The sequence below is a fragment of the Tachyglossus aculeatus genome, chromosome 23 (genome assembly GCF_015852505.1).
Source record: "Tachyglossus aculeatus isolate mTacAcu1 chromosome 23, mTacAcu1.pri, whole genome shotgun sequence".
Classification (NCBI taxonomy): Eukaryota; Metazoa; Chordata; class Mammalia; order Monotremata; family Tachyglossidae; genus Tachyglossus; species Tachyglossus aculeatus.
The window spans coordinates 36,870,714-36,898,000 of NC_052088.1; the positions used below are offsets into that span (position 1 = coordinate 36,870,714).

Here is a 27,287-nt window from a genome sequence, read left to right on the forward strand (position 1 = left end):
TTATTTACTATTCTACTTATTCATTTATTTTATTTTGTTAATTTGTTTTGTTGTCTCTTCCCCCCCCCACCTTCTAGACTGTGAGCCCGCTGTTGGGTAGGGACCGTCTCTATATGTTGCCGACTTGTACTTCCCAAGCGCTTAGTCCAGTGCTCTGCACATAGTAAGCGCTCAATAAATACGATTGAATGAATGAATGAATTCAGCCCCTCCCCACTGCCCACAGTTCTCCCTCATCGTCCCCAGAAAAGGGGAAAACGGGGCGCTCGACTGTTTCTCACGCCGCGCAACCCCTTTCGGAGGGGAAGGGCTAGCTGTCCGAAGTCGGGGCGCCGCAAAATTACCTGCATTTTGACCGCGATCACCAGAGAGATCAGCTCTTTATCCAGTTCTTTGAAGACCACCAGCTTCTTCAGGGTCAGGCTGCACAACCTGCAGGCGAGAACGAGGGAACGGTGCCCGTTAGCGCTAGTTCCGGAAAAGCAGAATAATAATAATAATAATAATAATGATAATAATGATGGCATTTGTTAAGCGCTTGCTATGTATGAAGCACTCTTTTAAGCGCTGGGGGGGGACACAAGGGGATGAGGTTGTCCCCCGTGGGGCTCACAGTCTTCATCCCCATTTTACAGAAGAGGGAACTGAGGCTCAGAGAAGTGAAGTGACTCGCCCAAGGTCACACAGCAGATATGTGGCGAAGCCAGGATTAGAACCCATGACCTCTGGCTCCCAAGCCCGGGCTCTATCCACCGAGCCACGCTGCTTCTCAAGAGAAGAGACCGTGCGGCTCGCGTTTGCCCACGTGGGAGCCACGGGTTGCCCGCCCGGGGACGCTCCCAGCCCACGAAGGACAGAGAATAATAATAATAATTCATTCATTCAATCAATCGTATTTATTGAGCGCTTACTGTGTGCAGAGCACTGGACTAAGCACTTGGGAAGTCCAAGGTGGCAACATATAGAGACGGTCCCTACCCAACAGTGGGCTCACAGTCTAGAAGGGGGAGACAGAGAACAAAACCAAACACACTAACAAAATAAAATAAATAGAATAAATATGTACAAGTAAAATAAATAGAGTAATAAATCCGTACAAACATATATCCATATATACAGGAGTGAGGGGAAGGAGGAAAGGCAGGGGGGATGGGGAGAGGAAGGAGGGGGCTCAGTCTGGGAAGGCCCCCCACTGTGCACACAGTAAGCGCTCAATAAATTGATTCCATTGTATTTATTAAGTGCTTACTGTGTGCAGAGCACTGTACTGTATGGTTTTCATTCATTCAGTCGTATTTATTCATCATCAATCGCATTTATTGAGTGCTTACTGTGTGCAGAGCACTGGACTAAGCGCTTGGGAAGTCCAAGTTGGCAACATATAGAGACAGTCCCTACCCAACAGTGGGTTCTCTGTCTCCCCCTTCTAGACTGTGAGCCCACTGTTGGGTAGGGACCGTCTCTATATGTTGCCAACTTGGACTTCCCAAGCGCTTAGTACAGTGCTCTGCACACAGTGAGCGCTCAACAAATACAATTGATTGATTGATTGATTCACAGTCTAGAAGGGAGTGACTGTTCATCCGTTCCCCTAAATATCCATGTATTTGGGGTTCCATGTAGTCGGGCCCTGAACTTCATGGCCACAGGTCTCCCTAATTTTACTTGGAAACTTGGAAATTTTTGTTTTTTTAATGGTATTGCCGAGAAGCAGCGTGGCTTAGGGGAAAGAGCATGGGCTTGGGAGTCACTTGTCAGCTGTGTGACTTTGGGCAAGTCGTTTAACTTCTCTGGGCCTCAGCTACCTCATCTGTAAAATGGGGACTAAGAATGTGAGCCCCTCGTGGGACAACCTGATCACCTTGTATAATAATAAATATAATAATAACGTTGGTACTTGTTAAGCGCTTACTATGTGCCAAGCACTGTTCTAAGCACTTAGCATAATTTATTTGATTTTGTTAATATGTTTTGGTTTGTTGTCTGTCTCCCCCTTCTAGACTGTGAGCCCGCTGTTGGGTAGGGACCGTCTCTACATGTTACCAACTTGTACTTCTCAAGCGCTTAGTACAGTGCTCAGCACACAGTAAGCGCTCAATAAATACGACTGAATGAATGAATGAATAATAATAATGATGACGGTACTTGTTAAGTGCTTACTATGTGCCAAGACTGTTCTAAGCACTGGGGGGGACACAAGGTAATCAGGTTGTCCCACATGGGGCTCACAGTCATCAACATCATCATCATCATCATCATCATCATCATCAATCGTATTTATTGAGTGCTTACTATGTGCAGAGCACTGTACTAAGCGCTTGGGAAGTACAAATTGGCAACATATAGAGACAGTCCCTACCCAACAGTGGGCTCACAGTCTAAAAGGGGGAGACAGAGAACAAAACCAAACATACTAACAAAATAAAATAAATAGAATAGATATGTACAAATAAAATAAATAAATAGAGTAATAAATATGTACAAACATATATACATATATACAGGTGCTGTGGGGAAGGGAAGGAGGTAAATGGGGGGATGGATTTTACAGATGAGGGATCTGAGGCACAGAGAAGTTAAGCAAGGGACTTGACCAAAGTCACACAGCTGACAATGGCAGAGCCGGGATTAGAATCCATGACCTCTGACTCCCAAGCCCGGGCTCTTTCCACTGAGCCACGCTGCTTCTCGTCTCTTTTAGACTGTGAGCCCAGTGTTGGGTAGGGACCGTCTCTATATGTTGCCAACTTGTACTTCCCAAGCGCTTAGTACAGTGCTCTGCACACAGTAAGCGCTCAATAAATGATTGATTGATTGATGTTTTGTTGTCTGTCTCCCCCTTCTAGACTGTGAGCCCGTTGTTGGGTAGGGACTGTCTCTATATGTTGCCAACTAGTACTTCCCAAGCGCTTAGTACAGTGCTCTGCACACCATAAGCGCTCAATAAATACGATTGATTGATTGATTGATCTAGCTCAGCGCTTAGAACAGTACTTGGCACCTAGTAAGCGCTTAAACAAATACTATCACTATTATTATTCAGCACTTAGAACAGTGCCTGGCACATAGTAAGTGCTTAACAAATACCTTCAGTGTTGAGCTCTACGTGCCAGGCTCTGTACTAAGCTCTGGGGAAGATACAAAGGTAATCAGGTGGAACACAGCCCATGGCCCATGTGGGGCTCATGGCCTTAACCCCCATTTCACAGCTGAGGTAACTGAGGCAGAGTGAAGTGACTTGCCCTAGGTCACACAGTAGACAAGTGATGGAGGCAAATCGTATTTATTGAGCGCTTCCTGTGTGCAGAGCACGGCAGTAAAGTGTTTGGGAGAGTACGATATGACAGATACACTCCCCGCTCACGACAAGTTTACAGTCTTGATGTGGGATTAGAACTCAGGTCCTTCTGACTCTCAGGCCCATGGTCCAACCACTAGGCCGCTCTGCCTTCTCTTATGAGCTGCCTTCTCTTATGAGAAGAGCAAACTGGCCCTCAAATTAATAATAATAATAATAATAATGATGGCATTTGTTAAGCGCTTACTATGTGTAAAGCACTGTTTTAAGCGCTGGGGAGGATACAAGGTGATCAGGTTGTCCCATGTGGGGCTCACAGTCTTCATCCCCATTTTCCAGATGAGGGAACTGAGGCACAAAGAAGTGAAGTAACTTGCCCAAGGTCCCACAGCTGACAATTGGCGGAGCCGGGATTTGAACCCATGACCTCCGACTCCCAAGCCCGGGCTCTTTCCTCGTCCCCCTCTCCATCCCCCCCATCTTACCTCCTTCCCTTCCCCACAGCACCTGTATATATGTATATATGTTTGTACATATTTATTACTCTATTTATTTATTTTACTTCTACGTATCTATTCTATTTATATGTTTGGTTTTGTTCTCTGCCTCCCCCTTTTAGACTGTGAGCCCACTGTTGGGTAGGGACCGTCTCTATATGTTGCCAACTTGGACTTCCCAAGCGCTTAGTACAGTGCTCTGCACACAGTAAGTGCTCAATAAATATGATTGATTGATTGATTGATTAACAGATACACTCCCCACTCACGACGAGCTTACAGTCTTGATGTGGGATTAGAACCCAGGTCCTTCTGACTCTCAGGCCCATGGTCCAACCACTAGGCCGCTCTGCCTTCTCTTATAAGCTGCCTTCTCTTATGAGAAGAGCAAATTGGCCCTCAAATTAATAATAATAATAATAATAATGGCATGTGTTAAGCGCTTACTATGTGTAAAGCACTGTTTTAAGCGCTGGGGAGGATACAAGGTGATCAGGTTGTCCCATGTGGGGCTCACAGTCTTCATCCCCATTTTCCAGATGAGGGAACTGAGGCACAGAGAAGTGAAGTGACTTGCCCAAGGTCCCACAGCTGACAATTGGCAGAGCTGGGATTTGAACCCATGGCCTCCGACTCCCAAGCCCAGGCTCTTTCCTCGTCCCCCTCTCCATCCCCCACATCTTACCTCCTTCCCTTCCCCACAACACCTGTATATATGTATATATGTTTGTACATATTTATTACTCTATTTATTTATTTATTTATTTTACCTGTACATATCTATTCTATTTATTTTATTTTGTTAGTATGTTTGGTTTTGTTCTCTGTCTCCCCCTTCTAGACTGTGAGCCCACTGTTGGGTAGGGACCGTCTCTATATGTTGCCAACTTGGACTTCCCAAGCGCTTAGTACAGTGCTCTGCACACAGTAGGCACTCAATAAATACGATTGATTGATTGATTGACTGATTGATTGATCTGATTGATCAATTGACTGATTGATTTCCTCTCCCCCTCGTCCCCCTCTCCATCCCCCCATCTTACCTCCTTCCCTTCCCCACAGCACCTGTATATATGTATATATGGTTGTACATATTTATTACTCTATTTATTTATTTATTTATTTATTTTACTTGTACATTTCTATCCTATTTATTTTATTTTGTTGGTATGTTTGGTTTTGTTCTCTGTCTCCCCCTTTTAGACTGTGAGCCCACTGTTGGGTAGGGACTGTCTCTATGTGTTGCCAATTTGTACTTCCCAAGCGCTTAGTACAGTGCTCTGCACATAGTAAGTGCTCAATAAATACGACTGATTGATTGACTGATTGATTGATGGACTGATTGATTGATTTCCATTGAGCCACGCTGCTTCTCTAGCAGACTTTAGCAGACTTCTTGGATTTTTTTTAAAACAGAGCCGTAGCTGAAGAAAGATGTCAGCTCCTTGTGGGTAGCAATCCACATTAGAGAAGCAACGTGGCTCAGTGGAAAGAGCCCAGGCTTGGGAGTCAGAGGTCATGGGTTCGAATCCCGGCTCCGCCGCTTGTCGGCTGTGTGACTTTGGGCAAGTCGCTTAACTTCTCTGGGCCTCAGTGACCTCATCTGTAAAAGACTGTGAGTCGCATGTGGGACAACTCCATCACCTTGGATCCCCCTCAGTGCTTAAAACAGTGCTTCGCGCAGTGTAGGCGCTTAACGAAAGGCCATCATTATTAGTAGTAGTAATCACGTCCCAACTTAATTTGTATTGCTTTCCCGAGCGTTTAGAAGAGTGCTCTGCACACAGTCGGCGCTGAAAATCACCACTGATTCATTTGTTCAGCCTCCCTTCTTCCTCCAGGCTCACATTTTTGTCATTTACTTAGCAAGCTCGGCACAGGAATCCCATCCTGACTCTTCTGTTTTATAAAGTTTTATTTACTCTATAAATAAATATTAAATAAGTAAATAAGTAATAAATAAGCAAATATTTACTTTATAATGTCTTATTACTCTATTTATTTTATTTGTGCATATCTATTCTATTCATTTTATTTTGTTAGTATGTTTGGTTTTGTTCTCTGTCACACCCCTTTTAGACTGTGAGCCCAGTGTTGGGTAGGGACTGGCTCTATATGTTGCCAATTTGTACTTCCCAAGCGCTTAGTACAGTGCTCTGCACATAGTAAGCGCTCAGTAAATACGATTGATGATGATGATGATGATGATAAAGTTGTCACTCACACTGCTCGCATTTACTCTCTGGCTCCCTAGAGCGTTCCTTTGAATCTAATTGTACGGGGATGGAGAATGATGGAGTCTCCCAGAAGCCAGGGAACATCTATTTTGCACCTCTTTCCATTCTGGGAACTCAAGGAGAGTCTTCCTCCCGAAAATGAGTACCAGAGGGGCGAGCCAGCCCGGCCTGACTTATTTATGAAGCCAGCATAATTTAGGAGGCATTTCGTGCAGTTACGATATTGAATGGAAATACGGGGAAAAACTGGAGGCGGGGTACTGTTGAATTTAAATCAATCGTATTTATTGAGCGCTTACTGTGTGCAGAGCACTGTACTGAGCGCTTGGGAAGTACAAGTTGGCAACACATAGAGACAGTCCCTACCCAACAGTGGGCTCACAGTCTAGAAGCGCAGTTTGAATTTTAATGGCCTTAAAAATCACTGTTCAATCGGCCGGCTGGGCCGCTTTAATAATTACAGCACTTATTATGCGCTTACTATGCGCCAAGCGCTGTTCTAAGCGCTGGGGTAGGTACGAGTTATGCAGGTTGGACACACTCCCGTCCCACGTGGGGTTCACACTCTCAATCCCCATTTTACAGATGGTGGAACTGAGGCACCAAGAGGTGAAGCGACGTGACCTCCTTAATCCCCATTTTACAGATGACGGAACCGAGGCACCAAGAGGTGAGGCGACGTGACCTTCTCAATCCCCATTTTACAGATGATGGAACCGAGGCACCAAGAGGTGAGGCGACGTGACCTTCTTAATCCCCATTTTACAGATGACGGAACCGAGGCACCAAGAGGTGAGGCGACGTGACCTTCTCAATCCCCACTTTACAGACGAGGTCACTGAGGCCCAGAGACGTTAAGTGGCTTGCCCAAGGTCACACAGCAAATGACTGAAGTCATTTGATATAGTAAGCGCTCAGCAAATACCACCATTGTTAGTAGCATAATACTTCTTCATTCCCGTTCCAGCGGATTTAGGATGGATTCTCCAAAGCTCCCCTACACTCACACCCGCAACTTCATCCCATGAATAATAACAATAATAATAATGACGGCATTTATTAAGCGCTTACTATGTGTGAACCACTGTTCTAAGCGCTGGGGAGTTTACAAGGTGATCAGGTTGTCCCACGGGGGGCTCACAGTCTTAATCCCCATTTTCCAGATGAGGGAACTGAGGCCCAGAGAAGTGGAGTGACTTGCCCATAGTCACCCAGCTGACAAGTGGCGGAGCCGGGATTTGAACCCATGACCTCTGACTCCAAATCCCGGGCTCTTTCCACTGAGCCACGCTGCTTCCCCTAGGATTCCCACGCTGAATCCTTTCCGACCTGGGCCACTGCAAGGGCAATTCCAAATGGATCCCAGAGAGCTGGCTCAGCAGGAAAAGTTACCCAGGTTATGTTCTGCCAAGCAATTCCCCTTCCAACGAGATGTTCCTTAGATCAATAATCTAGCTTTTCAGATTTCTCTTACTCCAATTTCCTTCGGCGTTTTCCTTCTATATTAACCCTCAGAGGTCTCACGTTGGGGATCCTGCTCCAATAATAACAATAATAATGATGGTATTTCTTAAGCGCTTACTATGTGCAAAGGACTGTTCTAAGCGCTGGGGAGGTTACAATAATAATAATAATAATGATAATGGCATTTATTAAGCGCTTACTTACTTACTTGCCTGCTGTGTGATCTTGGGCAAGTCTGTAAAATGGGGATTGAGCCTGCGAGCCCCGTGTGGGACAGGGACCGTGTCCAACCTAATTTGCTTGTATTCATTCATTCATTCAGTAATATTTATTGAGCGCTCACTGTGTGCAGAGCACTGTACTAAGCGCTTGGGAAGTCCAAGTCGGCACCATATAGGGACGGTCCCTACCCAACAACGGGCTCACAGGCTAGAAGGGGGAGACAGACGACAAAACAAGTAGGCAGGCACAGAGAAGTTAGGTGACTTGCCCAAGATCGCACAGCAGGCAAGTGGCAGAGTCAGGGTTAGAGGCCATGACCTTCTGACTCCGAGGCCCAGGCTCTACCCACTAGCCCACACTACTTCCCTACCATCACAATTGTCGTTATTAGTGGACAACTGGCTGTTAGGGTAACAACTGTTCAAAGGCACCGTTCCGACAATAATAATAATAATGGTATTTCTTAAGCGCTTACTATGTGCAAAGCACTGTTCTAAGCGCTGGGGAGGTTACAATAATAATAATAATGATGGCATTTATTAAGCGCTTACTTACTTACTTGCCTGCTGTGTGATCTTGGGCAAGTCTGTAAAATGGGGATTGAGCCTGCGAGCCCCGTGTGGGACAGGGACTGTGTCCAACCTAATTTGCTTGTATTCATTCATTCATTCATTCAGTAATATTTATTGAGCGCTCACTGTGTGCAGAGCACTGTACTAAGCGCTTGGGAAGTCCAAGTCGGCAATATATAGAGACGGTCCCTACCCAACAACGGGCTCACAGGCTAGAAGGGGGAGACAGACGACAAAACAAAAAGGCAGGCACAGAGAAGTTAAGTGACTTGCCCAAGATCACACAGCAGGCAAGTGGCAGAGTCAGGGTTAGAGGCCATGACCTTCTGACTCCGAGGCCCAGGCTCTACCCACTAGCCCACACTACTTCCCTACCATCACAATTGTCGTTATTAGTGGACAACTGGCTGTTAGGGTAACAACTGTTCAAAGGCACCGTTCCGACAATAATAATAATAATGGTATTTCTTAAGCGCTTACTATGTGCAAAGCACTGTTCTAAGCGCTGGGGAGGTTACAATCATAATAATAATAATAATAATGATGGCATTTATTAAGCGCTTACTTACTTACTTGCCTGCTGTGTGATCTTGGGCAAGTCTGTAAAATGGGGATTGAGCCTGCGAGCCCCGTGTGGGACAGGGACTGTGTCCAACCTAATTTGCTTGTATTCATTCATTCATTCATTTGTTCATTCAGTAATATTTATTGAGCGCTCACTGTGTGCAGAGCACCGTACTAAGCGCTTGGGAAGTCCAAGTCGGCACCATATAGGGACGGTCCCTACCCAACAACGGGCTCACAGGTTAGAAGGGGGAGACAGACGACAAAACAAAAAGGCAGGCACAGAGAAGTTAAGTGACTTGCCCACGATCGCACAGCAGGCAAGTGGCAGAGTTAGGGTTAGAGGCCATGACCTGCTGACTCCGAGGCCCAGGCTCTACCCACTAGGCCACACTACTTCCCTACCATCACAATTGTCGTTATTAGTGGACAACTGGCTGTTAGGGGAACAACTGTTCAAAGGCACCGTTCCGACTGCCTCTTCCAGACAAAAATCTTGCTGACGCCTTTTATCCGAGTCGCGGCTGGATTATCCATCGGGTTTGCGGCTGGAATCTGCTCACACGCTAGCGCTGTTTTCCCAAATAAGCAAAACTGTCCTTTTTTGATGATGATAGATATATAGGTATATATCTGTCATTTATTTATCTATTTATTTATTTATATTCAGGCCTGCCTCCCCCTCTAGACTGTGAGTTCGTTGAGGGCAGGGAATGTGTCTGTTGTTATACTGACCTCTCCCAAGTACTTAGTACAGTGCTTTGCACACAGTAAGCGCTCAATAAGCGTATATATGTTTGTACATATTTATTACTCTATTTATTTAACTTGTACATATCTATTTATTTTATTTTGTTAGTATGTTTGGTTTTGTTCTCTGTCTCCCCCTTTTAGACTGTGAGCCCACTGTTGGGTAGGGGCCGTCTCTATATGTTGCCAATTTGTACTTCCCAAGCGCTTAGTACAGCGCTCTGCACACAGTAAGCGCTCAATAAATACGATTGATGATGGTGCTGATGATGAATAAAAATGACTGAATCAGTGAATTCATGAGTGCTAGAGATTGGTACCTCTTCTCTGGCCTTTAGGATTGCTTCACTCTAGTTCAGTAAATACACAAAAAAATGGTACACGCAAGTTTTTTTCTTTCAGCAGAAGGGGGAAAGAAGGAAAGAGTGAAGAGGAGGGTATTTTTTCCCTGTAAGGGCGGCCCACTCCGTGCTGTCTTCACCATCAATGGCATTTATTGAGTGCTTACTATGTGCGGAGCATTGCCTCTCTCTAGTTCAGTAAATACACACAAAAAGGTACACACAAGTTTTCTTCTTTCAGCATTCATTCATTCAATCGTATTTATTGAGCGCTTACTGTGTGCAGAGCACTGTACTAAGCGCTTGGGAAGTCCAAGTTGGCAACATATAGAGACGGTCCCTACCCAACAGTGGGCTCACAGTCTAGAAGGGGGAGACAGACAACAAAACAAATTAACAAAATAAAATAAATAGAATAGATATGTACAAATAGAGTAATAAATACGTACATATATACATATATACAGGATATAGATATATGAGAAGCAGCGTGGTTTAGTGAAAAGAGCACGGGTTTGGGAGTCAGAAGTCGTGGGTTCCAATGCCGATTCTGCCACTTAGCTGTGTGACTCTGGACAAGTCACTTCACTTCTCTGTGCCTCAGTTACCTCATCTGTAAAATGGGAATTAGGGGGAAAGAGGGAAAGAGTGAAGAGGAGGGTATTTTTTCCCTGTAAGGGCGGCCCACTCCGTGCTGTCTTCACCATCAATGGCATTTCTTGAGTGCTTACTACGTGCGGAGCATTGCCTCACTCTAATTCAGTAAATATACACAAAAAGGTACACACAAGTTTTTTTCTTTCAGCAGAAGGGGGAAAGAAGGACAGAGTGAAGAGGAGGGTATTTTTTCCCTGTAAGGGCGGCCCACTCCGCGTTATCTTCACCATCAATGGCATTTATTTAGTGCTTACTATGTGCGGAGCATTGCCTCACTCTAGTTCAGTAAATACACACAAAAAGGTACACACAAGTTTTTTTTTCTTTCAGCATTCATTCATTCATTCAATCGTATTTATTGAGCACTTACTGTGTGCAGAGCACTGGACTAAGCGCTTGGGAAGTCCAAGTTGGCAACATATAGAGACGGTCCCTACCCAACAGCGGGCTCACAGTCTAGAAGGGGGAGACAGACAACAAAACAAATTAACAAAATAAAATAAATAGAATAAATATGTACAAATAGAGTAATAAATACGTACAAACATATATGCATATATACAGGATATAGATATGACATATGAGAAGCAGCGTGATTTAGTGAAAAGAGCACGGGTTTGGGAGTCAGAAGTCGTGGGTTCCAATGCCGGTTCCGCCACTTAGCTGTGTGACCTTGGACAAGTCACTTCACTTCTCTGTGCCTCAGTTACCTCATCTGTAAAATGGGAATTAGGGGGAAAGAAGGAAAGAGTGAAGAGGAGGGTATTTTTTCCCTGTAAGGGCGGCCCACTCCGTGCTGTCTTCACCGTCAATGGCATTTCTTGAGTGCTTCCTATGTGCGGAGCATTGCCTCACTCTAGTTCAGTAAATACACGCAAAAAGGTACACACAAGTTTTTTTTCTTTCAGCATTCATTCATTCATTCAATCGTATTTATTGAGCACTTACTGTGTGCAGAGCACTGGACTAAGCGCTTGGGAAGTCCAAGTTGGCAACATATAGAGACGGTCCCTACCCAACGGTGGGCTCACAGTCTAGAAGGGGGAGACAGACAACAAAACAAATTAACAAAATAAAATAAATAGAATAGATATGTACAAATAGAGTAATAAATACGTACAAACATATATACATATATACAGGATATAGATATGAGATATGAGAAGCAGCGTGGTTTAGTGAAAAGAGCACGGGTTTGGGAGTCAGAAGTCGTGGGTTCCAATGCCGGTTCCGCCACTTAGCTGTGTGACCTTGGACAAGTCACTTCACTTCTCTGTGCCTCAGTTACCTCATCTGTAAAATGGGAATTAGGGGGAAAGAAGGAAAGAGTGAAGAGGAGGGTATTTTTTCCCTGTAAGGGCGGCCCACTCCGTGCTGTCTTCACCGTCAATGGCATTTCTTGAGTGCTTACTATGTGCGGAGCATTGCCTCACTCTAGTTCAGTAAATACACACAAAAAGGTACACACAAGTTTTTTTCTTTCAGCAGAAGGGGGAAAGAAGGAAAGAGTGAAGAGGAGGGTATTTTTTCCCTGTAAGGGCGGCCCACTCCGTGCTGTCTTCACCATCAATGGCATTTCTTGAGTGCTTCCTATGTGCGGAGCATTGCCTCACTCTAGTTCAGTAAATACACACAAAAAGGTACACAAGTTTTTTTCTTTCAGCATTCATTCATTCATTCAATCGTATTTATTGAGCGCTTACTGTGCGCAGAGCACTGTACTAAGCGCTTGGGAAGTCCAAGTTGGCAACATATAGAGATGGTCCCTACCCAACAGTGGGCTCACAGTCTAGAAGGGGGAGACAGACAACAAAACATATTAACAAAATAAAATAAATAGAATAAATATGTACAAATAGAGTAATAACTACGTACAAACATATATGCATATATACAGGATATAGATATGACATATGAGAAGCAGCGTGGTTTAATGAAAAGAGCACGGGTTTGGGAGTCAGAAGTCGTGGGTTCCAATGCCGATTCTGCCACTTAGCTGTGTGACTCTGGACAAGTCACTTCACTTCTCTGTGCCTCAGTTACCTCATCTGTAAAATGGGAATTAGGGGGAAAGAGGGAAAGAGTGAAGAGGAGGGTATTTTTTCCCTGTAAGGGCGGCCCACTCCGTGCTGTCTTCACCATCAATGGCATTTCTTGAGTGCTTCCTATGTGCGGAGCACTGCCTCACTCTAATTCAGTAAATACACACAAAAAGGTACACACAAGTTTTTTTCTTTCAGCAGAAGGGGGAAAGAAGGAAAGAGTGAAGAGGAGGGTATTTTTTCCCTGTAAGGGCGGCCCACTCCGCGTTATCTTCACCATCAATGGCATTTATTTAGTGCTTACTATGTGCGGAGCATTGCCTCACTCTAGTTCAGTAAATACACACAAAAAGGTACACACAAGTTTTTTTTTCTTTCAGCATTCATTCATTCATTCAATCGTATTTATTGAGCACTTACTGTGTGCAGAGCACTGGACTAAGCGTTTGGGAAGTCCAAGTTGGCAACATATAGAGACGGTCCCTACCCAACGGTGGGCTCACAGTCTAGAAGGGGGAGACAGAGAACAAAACAAATTAACAAAATAAAATAAATAGAATAAATATGTACAAATAGAGTAATAAATACGTACAAACATATATGCATATATACAGGATATAGATATGACATATGAGAAGCAGCGTGATTTAGTGAAAAGAGCACGGGTTTGGGAGTCAGAAGTCGTGGGTTCCAATGCCGGTTCCGCCACTTAGCTGTGTGACCTTGGACAAGTCACTTCACTTCTCTGTGCCTCAGTTACCTCATCTGTAAAATGGGAATTAGGGGGAAAGAAGGAAAGAGTGAAGAGGAGGGTATTTTTTCCCTGTAAGGGCGGCCCACTCCGTGCTGTCTTCACCGTCAATGGCATTTCTTGAGTGCTTACTATGTGCGGAGCACTGCCTCACTCTAGTTCAGTAAATACACACAAAAAGGTACACACAAGTTTTTTTCTTTCAGCAGAAGGGGGAAAGAAGGAAAGAGTGAAGAGGAGGGTATTTTTTCCCTGTAAGGGCGGCCCACTCCGTGCTGTCTTCACCATCAATGGCATTTCTTGAGTGCTTCCTATGTGCGGAGCATTGCCTCACTCTAGTTCAGTAAATACACACAAAAAGGTACACACACGTTTTTTTCTTTCAGCATTCATTCATTCATTCAATCGTATTTATTGAGCGCTTACTGTGTGCAGAGCACTAGACTAAGCGTTTGGGAAGTCCAAGTTGGCAACATATAGAGACGGTCCCTACCCAACAGTGGGCTCACAGTCTAGAAGGGGGAGACAGACAACAAAACAAATTAACAAAATAAAATAAATAGAATAAATATGTACAAATAGAGTAATAAATACGTACAAACATATATGCATATATACAGGATATAGATATGAGATATGCGAAGCGGCGTGGTTTAGTGAAAAGAGCACGGGTTTGGGAGTCAGAAGTCGTGGGTTCCAATGCCGGTTCCGCCACTTAGCTGTGTGACTTTGGACAAGTCACTTCACTTCTCTGTGCCTCAGTTACCTCATCTGTAAAATGGGAATTAGGGGGAAAGAAGGAAAGAGTGAAGAGGAGGGTATTTTTTCCCTGTAAGGGCGGCCCACTCCGTGCTGTCTTCACCATCAATGGCATTTCTTGAGTGCTTCCTATGTGCGGAGCATTGCCTCACTCTAGTTCAGTAAATACACACAAAAAGGTACACAAGTTTTTTTCTTTCAGCATTCATTCATTCATTCAATCGTATTTATTGAGCGCTTACTGTGCGCAGAGCACTGTACTAAGCGCTTGGGAAGTCCAAGTTGGCAACATATAGAGATGGTCCCTACCCAACAGCGGGCTCACAGTCTAGAAGGGGGAGACAGAGAACAAAACATATTAACAAAATAAAATAAATAGAATAAATATGTACAAATAGAGTAATAACTACGTACAAACATATATGCATATATACAGGATATAGATATGACATATGAGAAGCAGCGTGGTTTAATGAAAAGAGCACGGGTTTGGGAGTCAGAAGTCGTGGGTTCCAATGCCGGTTCCGCCACTTAGCTGTGTGACCTTGGACAAGTCACTTCACTTCTCTGTGCCTCAGTTACCTCATCTGTAAAATGGGAATTAGGGGGAAAGAAGGAAAGAGTGAAGAGGAGGGTATTTTTTCCCTGTAAGGGCGGCCCACTCCGTGCTGTCTTCACCGTCAATGGCATTTCTTGAGTGCTTACTACGTGCGGAGCATTGCCTCACTCTAGTTCAGTAAATACACACAAAAAGGTACACACACGTTTTTTTCTTTCAGCAGAAGGGGGAAAGAAAGAAGGAGTGAAGAGGAGGGTATTTTTTCCCTGTAAGGGCGGCCCATTCCGTGCTGTCTTCATCATCAATGGCATTTATTGAGTGCTTACTATGTGCGGAGCACTGCCTCACTCTAGTTCAGTAAATACACACAAAAAGGTACACACACGTTTTTTTTCTTTCAGCAGAAGGGGGAAAGAAAGAAGGAGTGAAGAGGAGGGTATTTTTTTCCCTGTAAGGGCGGCCCATTCCGTGCTGTCTTCACCATCAATGGCATTTCTTGAGTGTTTACTACGTGCGGAGCATTGCCTCACTCTAGTTCAGTAAATACACTCAAAAAGGTACACACACGTTTTTTTTCTTTCAGCAGAAGGGGGAAAGAAGGAAAGAGTGAAAAGGAGGGTATTTTTTCCCTGTAAAGCCGGCCCACTCCGTGCTGTCTTCACCATCAATGGCATTTCTTGAGTGCTTACTATGTGCGGAGCACTGTACTGAGCACTCGGGAGAGAACAACATAATTGGCAGACACGTTCCCTTCCCACAAGGGGCTTACTGTCTATAGTCTCATTTGAGAGTGTAAACTGCTCTGAGGACAAGGATGAAATATTCTGGTTGATTCTGTTCCACACAAGAAGCTGAATCACGCACATCAAAGGACCTCAATTAACTTCTGCTTGCTTGATTTTTGAAAAAGGGACAAGACCAAGGAATCCAATCTCAATCAATCGTATTTATTGAGCGCTTACTGTGTGCAGAGCACTGTACTAAGCGCCTGGGAAGTACAAGTTGGCAACATATAGAGATAGTCCCTACCCAACAGTGGGCTCACAGTCTAAAAGACAATCTCCCTTAAGCCCTATCCCTTTGGGGACAGCCTGGCCTGTTAACCATCCTTTCAATGGTCCATAAAGTAACAAAAATGAAAATCATTACGTGCCCATCAAAGGTTAGACAGAGCACATAAATGCAGAGCTATAAATGACCCTTTGCTTCCCAGCATCAACACCTAAATTCACTTGTCCGTTGTGTGACCTTGGGCGAGTCACTTCACTTCTCTGGGCATCAGTTTCCTCATCTGTAAAATGGGGATTAATAAGAATAATGATGATGGCTTTTTGTTAAGCGCTTATTATGTGCCAAGCACTGTTCTAAGCGCTGGAGGGGGGGGATACAAGGTAATCAGTTTGTCCCACGTGGGGCTCACAGTCTTAATCCCCATTTTACAGATGAGGGAACTGAGGCCCAGAGAAGTTAAGCGACTTGCCCAAAGTCACACAGCAGACATAATAAACTGTGAGCCTGTGAACCCACTGTTGGGTAGGGACTGTCTCTATATGTTGCCAATTTGTACTTCCCAAGCGCTTAGTACAGTGCTCTGCACACAGTAAGCGCTCAATAAATACGATTGATGATGATGATAATAATAATAATAATGACGGTATTTGTTAAGTGCTTACTATGTGCAAAGCACTGTTCTAAGCACCTGGGGGGGATACAAGGTGATCAGGTTGTCCCACAGGGGGCTCACAGTCTTAATCCCCATTTTACAGATAAGGGAACTGAGGCCCAGAGAAGTTAGGTGACTTGCCCAGAGTCACACAGCCAGTAAGTGTCGGAGTCGGAGACATGTGGCGGAGCCGGGATTAGAACTCATGACCTCTGACTCCCAAGCCCGGGCTCTTTCCACTGAGCCACGCTGCTTCCCCATGCTGCTGATTAAGACAGTCAGCACCATGTGGGACGGGGGCTGTGTCCAACCTGATGACCTTGTATCTACCCCAGCGCTTAGAACAGTGCTTGGCACATGGTGAGCGCCTCGCCCCCTCCTACCTCCCCTCCCTTCTCTCCTTCTCCAGCCCAGCCCGCACCCTCCGCTCCTCCGCCGCTAATCTCCTCACCGTACCTCGTTCTCGCCCGTCCCGCCATCGACCCCCGGCCCACGTCCTCCCCCGGGCCTGGAATGCCCCCAATCCCTCTGCCCATCCGCCAAGCTCGCTCTCTTCCTCCCTTCAAGGCCCTGCTGAGAGCTCACCTCCTCCAGGAGGCCTTCCCAGGCTGAGCCCCTTCCTTCCTCTCCCCCTCGTCCCCCTCTCCATCCCCCCATCTTACCTCCTTCCCTTCCCCACAGCACCTGTATACATGTATATATGCTTGTACATATTTATTACTCTACTTATTTATTTATTTTACTTGTACATATCTATCCTATTTATTTTATTTTGTTAGTATGTTTGGTTTTATTCTCTGTCTCCCCGTTTTAGACTGTGAGCCCACTGTTGGGTAGGGACCGTCTCTATATGTTGCCAATTTGTACTTCCCAAGCGCTTAGTACAGTGCTCTGCACATAGTAAGCTCTCAATAAATATGACTGATTGATTGATTGATTGATTAACAAATACCATAATTATAATTATTATTACGGGGACTATATTCAAGGCACAGAAGCTGTGAACCCTTTCTGGGCAGGGATCACATCTATCAACTCTATGATTGTGTGTCAACTCTATGATTGTGTATCTTCCCAAGCGCTTAGTACAGTGCCCTGCACACCTTTAAGCACTCAATAAATCCCATGAGTGATGAGCAAACGAGGTGATAGCGGAGAAGGTAGTTGGAATATCTACCGCCTGTGCCGTGCGCCGTTAAAAACCTGAGGGGCGTCGCTTCTGCTGAAATCCACAAAATGTTTTTGGTCAATCAATCCATCGTATTTATTGAGCGCTTACTGTGTGCAGAGCACTGTCCTGAGCGCTTGGGAAGTACAAGTTGGCAAAATATAGAGACAGTCATCATCATCAATCGTATTTATTGAGTGCTTACTGTGTGCAGACTGTACCAAGCGCTTGGGAAGTACAACTTGGCAAAATATAGAGACGGACCCTACCCAACGGTGGGCTCACAATCTAAAAGATTGTCAAGGGATGTCAAAGACTGTCAAAGACTTGCCAAGGGATGCGCAGAGGCAGAAGTACACAAACTACGCTATTATCTCTATTGACAGCGAGAAAGACAAAGCCTTTTTGTCCGTCGTCCAAAGCGCTATCACGCCACGCTCAAGGAAGGGAAAGGTATCTATACGAACCATTGTGTTTTCTAAAAATGTCCAGAACAGGACAACAAGGGGGAGAATTTGTTCCCCTTCCAACATGCTCTCAATGCATCATTTATAGGCTTTGGCCACGACCAGTGTAATTGCATTACTGCTCTAGAAGGCCTTTTTATAGTTCGGGAAGACAATAGTCTTTTTTCAGACAAAAAATTTCAAGTCAGGGTCCATCTGCTATCCACTGGTACAAAAAGACACTTCACACACTCGACAATGGAATGCGTTTATTACAGGGCAGAAAGGACGGAGGAATGTTCGAGGGGAACTGCTGCGATGTAAAAATCTCATTCATCATTCGCTTCATCAGTTTTCCTATTATTTTCATTCATTCATTCATTCAGTCGTATTTATTGAGCTCTTACTGTGTGCAGAGCACTGTACTAAGCGCTTGGGAAGTACAAGTTGGCAACATCTAGAGACAGTCCCTACCCAACAGTGGGCTCACAGTCTAAAAGGGGGAGACAGAGAACAAAACCAAACATACTGACAAAATAAAATAAATAGAATAGATATGTACAAGTAAAATAAATAGAGTAATTCATTCATTCAGTCGTATTTAGTGAGCGCTTACTGTGTGCAGAGCACTGCACTAAGCGCTTGGGAAGTACACGCCGGCAACCCAGCCTGAGTTGACCATTTAACCCTCTGGCCTCCAAGCCCTGACACAGCAACGGGACACATCTGTTTGGCGCAAAATAACTAGAAATCAAAGGCAAACAAGGCAATTTGAAAATTCAAGAAATGGAACTAACTAGCCGCTGAAAAGGAAAATGCTGAAATTACCCTTTAAGAATGTCTTACCCTATGGCAGAGCCCAATCATTTTCTCCATAATGACAGTGTGGGCATGAAACTGGAGTTATGGAAATAGATATGTAAGTCAACTTACGTATAATTTTATCCACCACATGCAAATGCCACTTTCCCCTTGCTTTTGATTTCAGTATTTTAACCTCTGGACATGAAAATTCTCTTAGACAGCAAGCCAAGGGAGAATTAAGCAATGAGCTCACAAAGAAATTTCCATTTTTTACATTTCATTCATTCATTCAATCGTATTTATTGAGCGCTTACTGTGGGCAGAGCACTGTACTAAGCGCTTGGGAAGTACAAACCGGCAACATACAGAGACGGTCCCTACCCAACGACGGGCTCACAGTCTAGAAATCTGCCTTCAAGGAATCTTTATGCAAGCCAATTTCCAACTATTTCTAAATCACTTTGGGGATTGCTTTCACTCGCGTAGATGAAAGTGAGGGTTTGCCCCAACTTTTCACACACACAGCATGATGCCCCGCACGGGCTACACAAAATGTCAGAAGGGAAAATACATCAATCAAGAAGGTTAAAACCAGGGAATCAAAATGAAGTTTGTCTAAGGGCCTTAGAGGCATGTCAAGGAAATATTTACAGGAGTTTGCGTGTTTCAAGTGGAAACAAAGGCATTTGTTTACATCGCCTTTAGAGGATTCGGCTGCAAAAAAAACTTGACTTTGAAGGCCTGTGGGTCAAAAACATCATCATCAATCGTACTTATTGAGCACTTACTGTGTGCACAGCACTGTACTAAGCGCTTGGGAAGTACAAGTTGGCAACATATAAAGACAGTACTGAGGAAGAGAGTTATCCATGGCAAGGATAGGGTGGAGTTGGGTAAGACCGAAGGTACAACCCTGTAACCAGATACTATTCTATTTATTTTGTTAATGATGTGCCTCTAGCTTTATTTCTATTATTTGTTCTGATGACACCAGAGCCTTGAGCCCACTGTGGGGCAGGGGTTGTCCCTATTAGTTGCTGAACTGTGCTTTCCAAGGGCTTAGCACAGTGCTCTGCACATAGTAAGTGCTCAATAAATACCACTGAATGAAAGAATGGAGAGCTTACTGTGAGCAGAGCATCGTACTAAGCGCTTGGGAAGATACAGTACAACAGAATTAGTGGCTGCATTCCCTGCCCCTAATGAATTTACAGGCTACACGCTGACGCAGATGATCTTGTGAATATGCCCTGGCAGTGTCTTGGTGGGACTTAAATAATAATAATAATAATAATAATGGCATTTATTAAGCGCTTACTATGTGTGGAGCACTGTTCTAAGTGCTGCGGAGGATACAAAGTGATCAGGTGGCTCAGTGGAAAGAGCCCCGGCTTTGGCGTCAGAGGTCATGGGTTCAAATCCCGGCTCCGCCACTTGTCAGCTGGGTGACTTTGAGCAAGTCACTTCACTTCTCTGGGCCTCAGTTACCTCATCTGGAAAATGGGGATGAAGACTGTGAGCCCCACATGGGACAACCTGATCACCTTGCATCCTTCCCCAGCGCTTAGAACGGTGCTTTGCACATAGTAAGCACTTAACAAATGCCATCATCATCATTATTATTATTACATATTCTATTTATTTTGTTTTGTTAATATGTTTTGCTGTGTTGTCTGTCTCCCCCTTCTAGACTGTGAGCCTGCTGTTGGGTAGGGACCGTCTCTATGTGTTGCCAACTTGTACTTCCCAAGCGCTTAGTACAGTGCTCTGCACACAGTAAGCGCTCAATAAGTACGATTGAATGAATGAATCAGGTTGTCCCACATAGGGCTCAAAGTCTTAATCCCCATTTTCCAGATGAGGTTAGTGAGGCTCAGAGAAGTGAAGTGAGTTGCCCAAGGTCACACAGCAGACACGTGGGGGAGCCAGGATTAGAACCCATCACCTCTGTCTCCCAAGCCCGGGCTCTTTCCACTGAGCCACGAGTTTGCCGTGTTGTAAAATCTTTTAGTATTTCCCTAACACTGGGCACGCCTGTGTGCTTTGGTGCCCAGTGGGTCTAGAGGAAATTTCATTCAATCGTATTTATTGAGCGCTTACTGTGTGCGGAGCACTGTACTAATGGCTAGTACTTCCCAAGCGCTTAGTACAGTGCTCTGCACACAGTAAGTGCTCAATAAATACGACTGAATGAATAGCTCGGGCCTCGGAGTCAGAGGAGCCGGATTCTAATTCCAGCTCTGCAACGAGCTTGCTGTGTGACCTCAGGCAAGTCATTGCACTTCTCTGGGTCCATGTTTCCTCACCTGTAAAATGGGGATTCACTACCAGTCAGTCAGTTGGATTTATTGAGTAATTACTCAGCCCGTTGTTGGGTAGGGACCGTCTTGACATATTGCCAACTTGTACTTCCCAAGCGCTTAGTACAGTGCTCTGCACACAGTAAGCTCTCAATAAATACGAATGAACGAACGAAGGCAGTACGAAGCACTTGGGAGAGTACAAAATAACAATATAACAGCGATATTCCCTGTCCCCAGTGAGCTTACAGTCTAGAGGGGGACACAGACATTAATATAAATATATAAAATGACATATATGTACATCATCAATCGTATTTACTGAGCGCTTACTGTGTGCAGAGCACTGTACTAAGCGCTTGGGAAGTACATGTTGGCAACACATAGGGAAAGTCCCTACCCAACAGTGGGCTCACAGTACATAAGTGCCGTGGGGCTGAGGCAGGGAGGAGATTCATTCATTCATTCATTCAATCATATTTATTGAGTGCTTACTGTGTGCAGAGCACTGTACTAAGCGCTTGGGAAGCACAAGTTGGCAACATAGAGAGACAGTCCCTACCCAACAGTGGGCTCACAGTCTAGAAGGGGGAGACAGAGAACAAAACCAAACATATTAACAAAATAAAATAAATAGAATAGATATGTACAAGTAAAATAAATAAATAGAGTAATAAATATGTACAAACATATATACATATATACAGGTGCTGTGGGGGAGGGAAGGAGGTAAGGCGGGGGGATGGAGAGGGGGAAGGAGGAGATGAACAAAGAGAGCAAGTCAGGGAGATGCAGAAAGGTGTGGGAGAAGAGGAAAGGAGGGCTAAATTGGTGAAGGACTTTTGGAGGAGATGGGCCTTCAAGCAGCGTGGCTCAGTGGAAAGAGCCCGGGCTTTGGAGTCAGAGGTCAGGGGTTCGAATCCCAGCTCCGCCAAGTGTCAGCTGTGTGACTTTGGGCAAGTCACTTCACTTCTCTGGGCCTCAGTTCCCTCATCTGGAAAATCGGGGGTTAAGACTGTGAGCCCCCTGATCACCTTGTAACCTCCCCAGGGCTTAGAACAGTGCTTTGCACATAGTAAGTGCTTAATAAATGCCATCAATATTATTATTATTATTATTCAATATGGCTTTGAAGTTGGGGAGAGCAATCATTCATTCATTCAATCGTGTTTATGGAGCGCTTACTGTGTGCAGAGCACTGTACTAAGCGCTTGGGAAGTCCAAGTTGGCAACATATAGAGACAGTCCCTACCCAACAATGGGCTCCCAGTCTACAAGGGGGAGACACACAACAAAACAAAGCATGTGGACGGGTGTCAAGTCATCAGAATAAATACAAGTAAAGCTAGATGCACATCAGTAACAAATCAATCAATCAATCAATCAATCGTATTTATTGAGCACTTACTGTGTGCGGAGCACTGTACTAAGCGCTTGGGAAGTACAAGATGGCAACATATAGAGACGGTCCCTACCCAACAACGGGCTCCCAGTCTACAAGGGGGAGACACACAACAAAACAAAGCATGTGGACGGGTGTCAAGTCATCAGAATAAATACAAGTAAAGCTAGATGCACATCAGTAACAAATCAATCAATCAATCAATCAATCGCATTTATTGAGTGCTTACTGTGCGCAGAGCTCTGTACTAAGCGCTTGGGAAGTACAAGATGGCAACATATAGAGACAGTCCCTACCCAACAGTGGGCTCACAGTCTAAAAGGGGGAGACAGAGAACGAAACCAAACACACTAACAAAATAAAATAAATAGAAAAGATATGTACAAGAAAAATAGAGTAATAAATATGTACAGACATATATACAGGTGCTCTGGGGAAGGGAAGAAGGTAAGATGGGGGGGATGGAGAGGGGGGCGAGGGGGAGAGGAAGGAAGGGGCTCAGTCTGGGAAGGCCTCCTGGAGGAGGTGAGCTCCCTGTAGGGCCTTGAAGGGAGGAAGAGAGCTAGCTTGGCGGATGGGCAGAGGGAGGGCATGAATAGTAACTATGTACAATCGTCTGGGATTTGAAGAGGGAGGGTGTTCCAAGCCAGAGGCAGGTTGTGGGCAGTTCTCCCTCCTCACTCAGGCTTTAAGCCCCATGTGGGACAGAAACCATGAGCCATCTACTTATATTATTAATCCCAGTGCTTGGCACACAAGAACGCTTGAAAAAATATGATCATTAGTATTTTTATGGCTCCCATCTGCTCGCTCTCTGCTTTCTCCGCTTCCTAGGGACAGATACCCCCAAGGCAACACCTGGAGCCCCAGTGCAAGTTTCCAAAGTGGAGAAAGAGTTTTCCTCTGCTTCCTCCTGATGCTCCTGGAGGTCCTGAGCTTCCAGAATAGCTCGGAAGAACTCAGCAGGATGGTCGGCCTCTTCCAGGCTGGCTTGCTCCCGGGACCCACGCTGAGTCTATGGCTTTTTTTGGTAGTGTTTGTAAAGTACAGTACTAAGCACTGGGATAGACACAGGGGGATAGCACTGGGACAGAGAAGCAGCATGGCTCAATGGAAAGAGCCCGGGCTCGGGAGTCGGAGGTCATGGGTTCTAATCCCAGCTGCGTGACTTTGGGCAAGTCACTTCACTTCTCTGGGCTTCAGTTCCCTCATCTGGAAAATGGAGATGAAGACTGTGAGCCCCACGTGGGACAGCCTGATTACCCTGCATCCCCCCCCGTGCTTAGAACAGTGCTTGGCACAAGCTTAAATGCCATATTATTATTATTATTCAAGCTCACCAGGCTGGACACAGTCCATGTCCCACATGGGGCTCAAGGTCCTAATCCCCATTTTACAGACGAGGGAACTGAGGCCCAGCAAAGTGAAGAGACTTGTCCAGGATCACCCGAAAGACGAATGGCGGAGCTGGAATTAGGATCCAGGCCCTCTGATTCCCAGGCCGGTGCTCTAGCCACTGGGCCGCCCACGCTGCTTCCCTTGCCCCAGGGATCCAAGACCAGCAGGAGGCTACGGCAGCACCAGAAAGGCAACGAGGAAAGCGACGGTCACCGTGAAGCCATAAGAAAAAAAAAAATAGCATCAAGCCAGATCGGGGGCACTCCCGCTAATTCTTTCGGAGAAACAATCAATCAATTGTATTTATTGAGCGCTTACTGTGTGCAGAGCACTGTACTAAGCGCTTGGGAAGTACAAGTTGGCAACACATAGAGACAGTCCCTACCCAACAGTGGGCTCACAGTCTAAAAGGGGGAGACAGAGAACAAAACCATACTAACAAAATAAAATAAATAGAATAGATATGTACAAGTAAAATAAATAAATACATAAATAGAGTAATAAATATGTACAAACATATATACATATATACAGGAGAAGCAGCGTGGCTCAAGGGAACGAGCACGGGCTGGGGAGCCAGAGGTCATGGGTTCTAATCCCAGTTCTGCCACTTGTCAGCTGTGTGTGGGCAAGTCACTTCACTTCTCTCCTCCTTCCCCCTCTCTATCCCCCCCCACCTTACCTCCTTCCCTTCCCCACAGCACCTGTATATGTGGATATATGTTTGTACATATTTATTACTCTATTTATTTTACTTGTACATATCTATTCTACTTATTTTATTTTGTTAATATGTTTGGTTTTGTTCTCTGCCTCCCCCTTCTAGACTGTGAGGCCCCTGTTCGGTAGGGACCGTCTCTATATTTTGCCAACTTGTACTTCCCAAGCGCTTAGTACAGTGCTCTGCACACAGTAAGCGCTCAATAAATACGATTGATTGATTGACTGATTCTCTGAGCCTCAGTTCTCTCAGCTGTAAAATGGGGATGAAGACTGTGAGCCCCATGTGGGACAACCTGATTATCTTGCATCTACAGTGCTTAGCATGTAGTAAGCGCTTAACAAATACCAACATTATTATTATTTTCCTGGTACGCGGTTCCAGACTGTTCTGCACTCCTCCTTCTCCTCCTCCCGGCCCTTACTGTGTGCGCAGGGAGCACTGGACTACAGACTGGCAAAAATATCCACACGGGAATTAGACATGGTCCCTGCCCTCCTCCTCCTCACCAATATTCATTCAATCAATCACACAGAGAAGCAGCATGGCTCAATGGAAAGAGCACGGGCTTTGGAGTCAGAGGTCATGGGTTCTAATCCCTGCTCCGCCACTTGTCTGCTGTGTGATCTTTGGCAGGTCGTTTAACTTCTCTGTGCCTCCGTTGATCTTTGGTAAGTCGTTTAACTTCTCTGTGCCTCCGTTTCCTCATCTGTAAAATGGGGACTAAGACTGTGAGCCCCAAGTGGGATAACCTGATTACCTTGTATCTACCCCAGCGCTTAGCACAGTGCTTGGCACATAGTAAGCGCTTAACAAATACCAACATTATTATTCCACTCCACACGCTGAATCAAAGATAAACCCGTGTTCTAATGAAATGCCCTGGACCCCCACCAGACACTTGGCTCTAAAAGGATAATTATCAAGCAGTGCCATAACCTTCCCACAGTCAAGATATGTAACACCTCGTGATCAGTTTCAGAAAAAAAAAGGTTAGCAAATTGTTGATTAATGTGCCAATTCATTATTCATTTTCCCAGGAGGCTCAGGTGGAGGGAAAAAAGCCCATAAATGACACCTCTTTTACACAATGAATCAAAGTTTGGTTTCTCAAAAAGGAACAATGCAATTGCACCAACGTTTTACTTGACAGAAAATGTCTTAGTTTTGCAAACTGGAAGACGGGGGTGAGTGAAGAGCGAGGGAGAACTTTACATGACTCTGATAGGGTCAGAATAATCTTAACCCTTATAAATTTCCAGATAGAGCACACCTAGTTCTCCCTCGGGGCAGATGTTACGATCCTGAAGAGCTTCAAGTAAGGATTGCCTTAATGGAAGTTGATGGGTCGGGAGGAAGGTGGTTCAAAGGTACCTATAAAAGGGAAATTTGTTACAAATTCTTAGATCACGACCACCACTAGCATCGCCTTTGCCACGCTCTCGTATTTTACCGTATAACAGCCTGTTATGAAGTGGCAAAAATATAAAAGAAACGAGACGCTGAAAGGTACAGTGCTCTAAGACTGAAAGAAGCACCACCATAATACCACGTGCATGCACAGGGCCCCGTGGCTAGAGCCCGGGCGTCGGAGAGACCTGGGTTCTAATTCCGGCTCTGCCACTTATCTGCTGTATGACCTGGGGCGAGTCACTTCACTTCTCTGTACCTCAGTTCCCTCATCTGGAAAACGGGGATTAAGACTGTGAGCTCCACGTGGGACAACCTGATCACCTTGTATCCCTCCCAGCGCTTAGATCAGCACACAGTAAGCGCTTAACAAATGCCATTATTATTATTATTATTCCCACCTAATCATCATCAGATCCAAATCCTCCCAACTTCCATTCTAAAAACTAAAATGAAAAAATCCAAACAGGTGAGCTCTCGCCCCGACATCAATGACGCTTTATTCAGGGGAGTCCAAAATAAACCCGATCCTACAAATAGCAACAGTAACTGTATAATCAACGACCACCGATTTTCCGTGTGCCGCTCAGACAGGGTCCTTATGAATGTGAAATCATATGAAATGAGAATACAATTTCTCACACTGCTAGAAAAACACCCTCAGGCCCAAGGCAGGCAGCAGGCTGTGCCAGGCTTCTGGAGAAGAATGCTGTTACACATTATACTACTGGTTTACTGTTGTAGGGAAGGACAGATTGTAGGGGGAATTTAAAAAAAAAAATGTGTGGTGGGTATGTCTTTTGAAGCTACAAATCGCGTGGGAAGTTGGGAGCTTTTTTTGGCTGGAGAGGAAGGAAGGAGACAGACACAGAGAGAAGGAAAGTAAAATGAAATTGCTTCGGTTTCCACAAAAGCAAAAGTTTTGATAATCTACTACAGTAGTTCCCCAAAGGTAGGGGAATCTACCCCATGCACTAGGAGCAAAGTTTCCTTTATTAGGGCTCAAGAATGTGCATAAGTTTTATTCTCTTCAGCACGATCCTCTGATGGTCCCAGCTAAATTATTTTTGCACAGTTGCATGCTTACTGGATGCCAATAGCCACAAAAATATTATTATATTCTGCCTCAGTTTCCCTTGGTCCTTTAAAAACTGCCCCGGTGAGGGAGCGTCGTCTTTGTCTTATCTTGTGCCGTCGAGTCGTTTCCGACTCATAGCGACACCACGGACGCATGAGAAGCAGCGTGGCTCGGTGGAAAGAGC

At 45.0% G+C, this 27,287-nt stretch overlaps 1 protein-coding gene across 13 annotated transcripts in view; it reads right to left on the reverse strand.

The window, feature by feature from the left end:
- The window catches only part of PACS2 (phosphofurin acidic cluster sorting protein 2), a 238,099-nt gene that overhangs the window by 140,356 nt on the left and 70,456 nt on the right, over nucleotides 1-27,287 (reverse strand). For all 13 annotated transcript variants that reach the window (XM_038765675.1, XM_038765667.1, XM_038765666.1 and 10 more), the window contains exon 2: nucleotides 345-432. In XM_038765675.1, coding sequence (XP_038621603.1) covers nucleotides 345-432 — 88 coding nt within the window. The remainder of the gene's footprint in view (nucleotides 1-344; nucleotides 433-27,287) is intronic.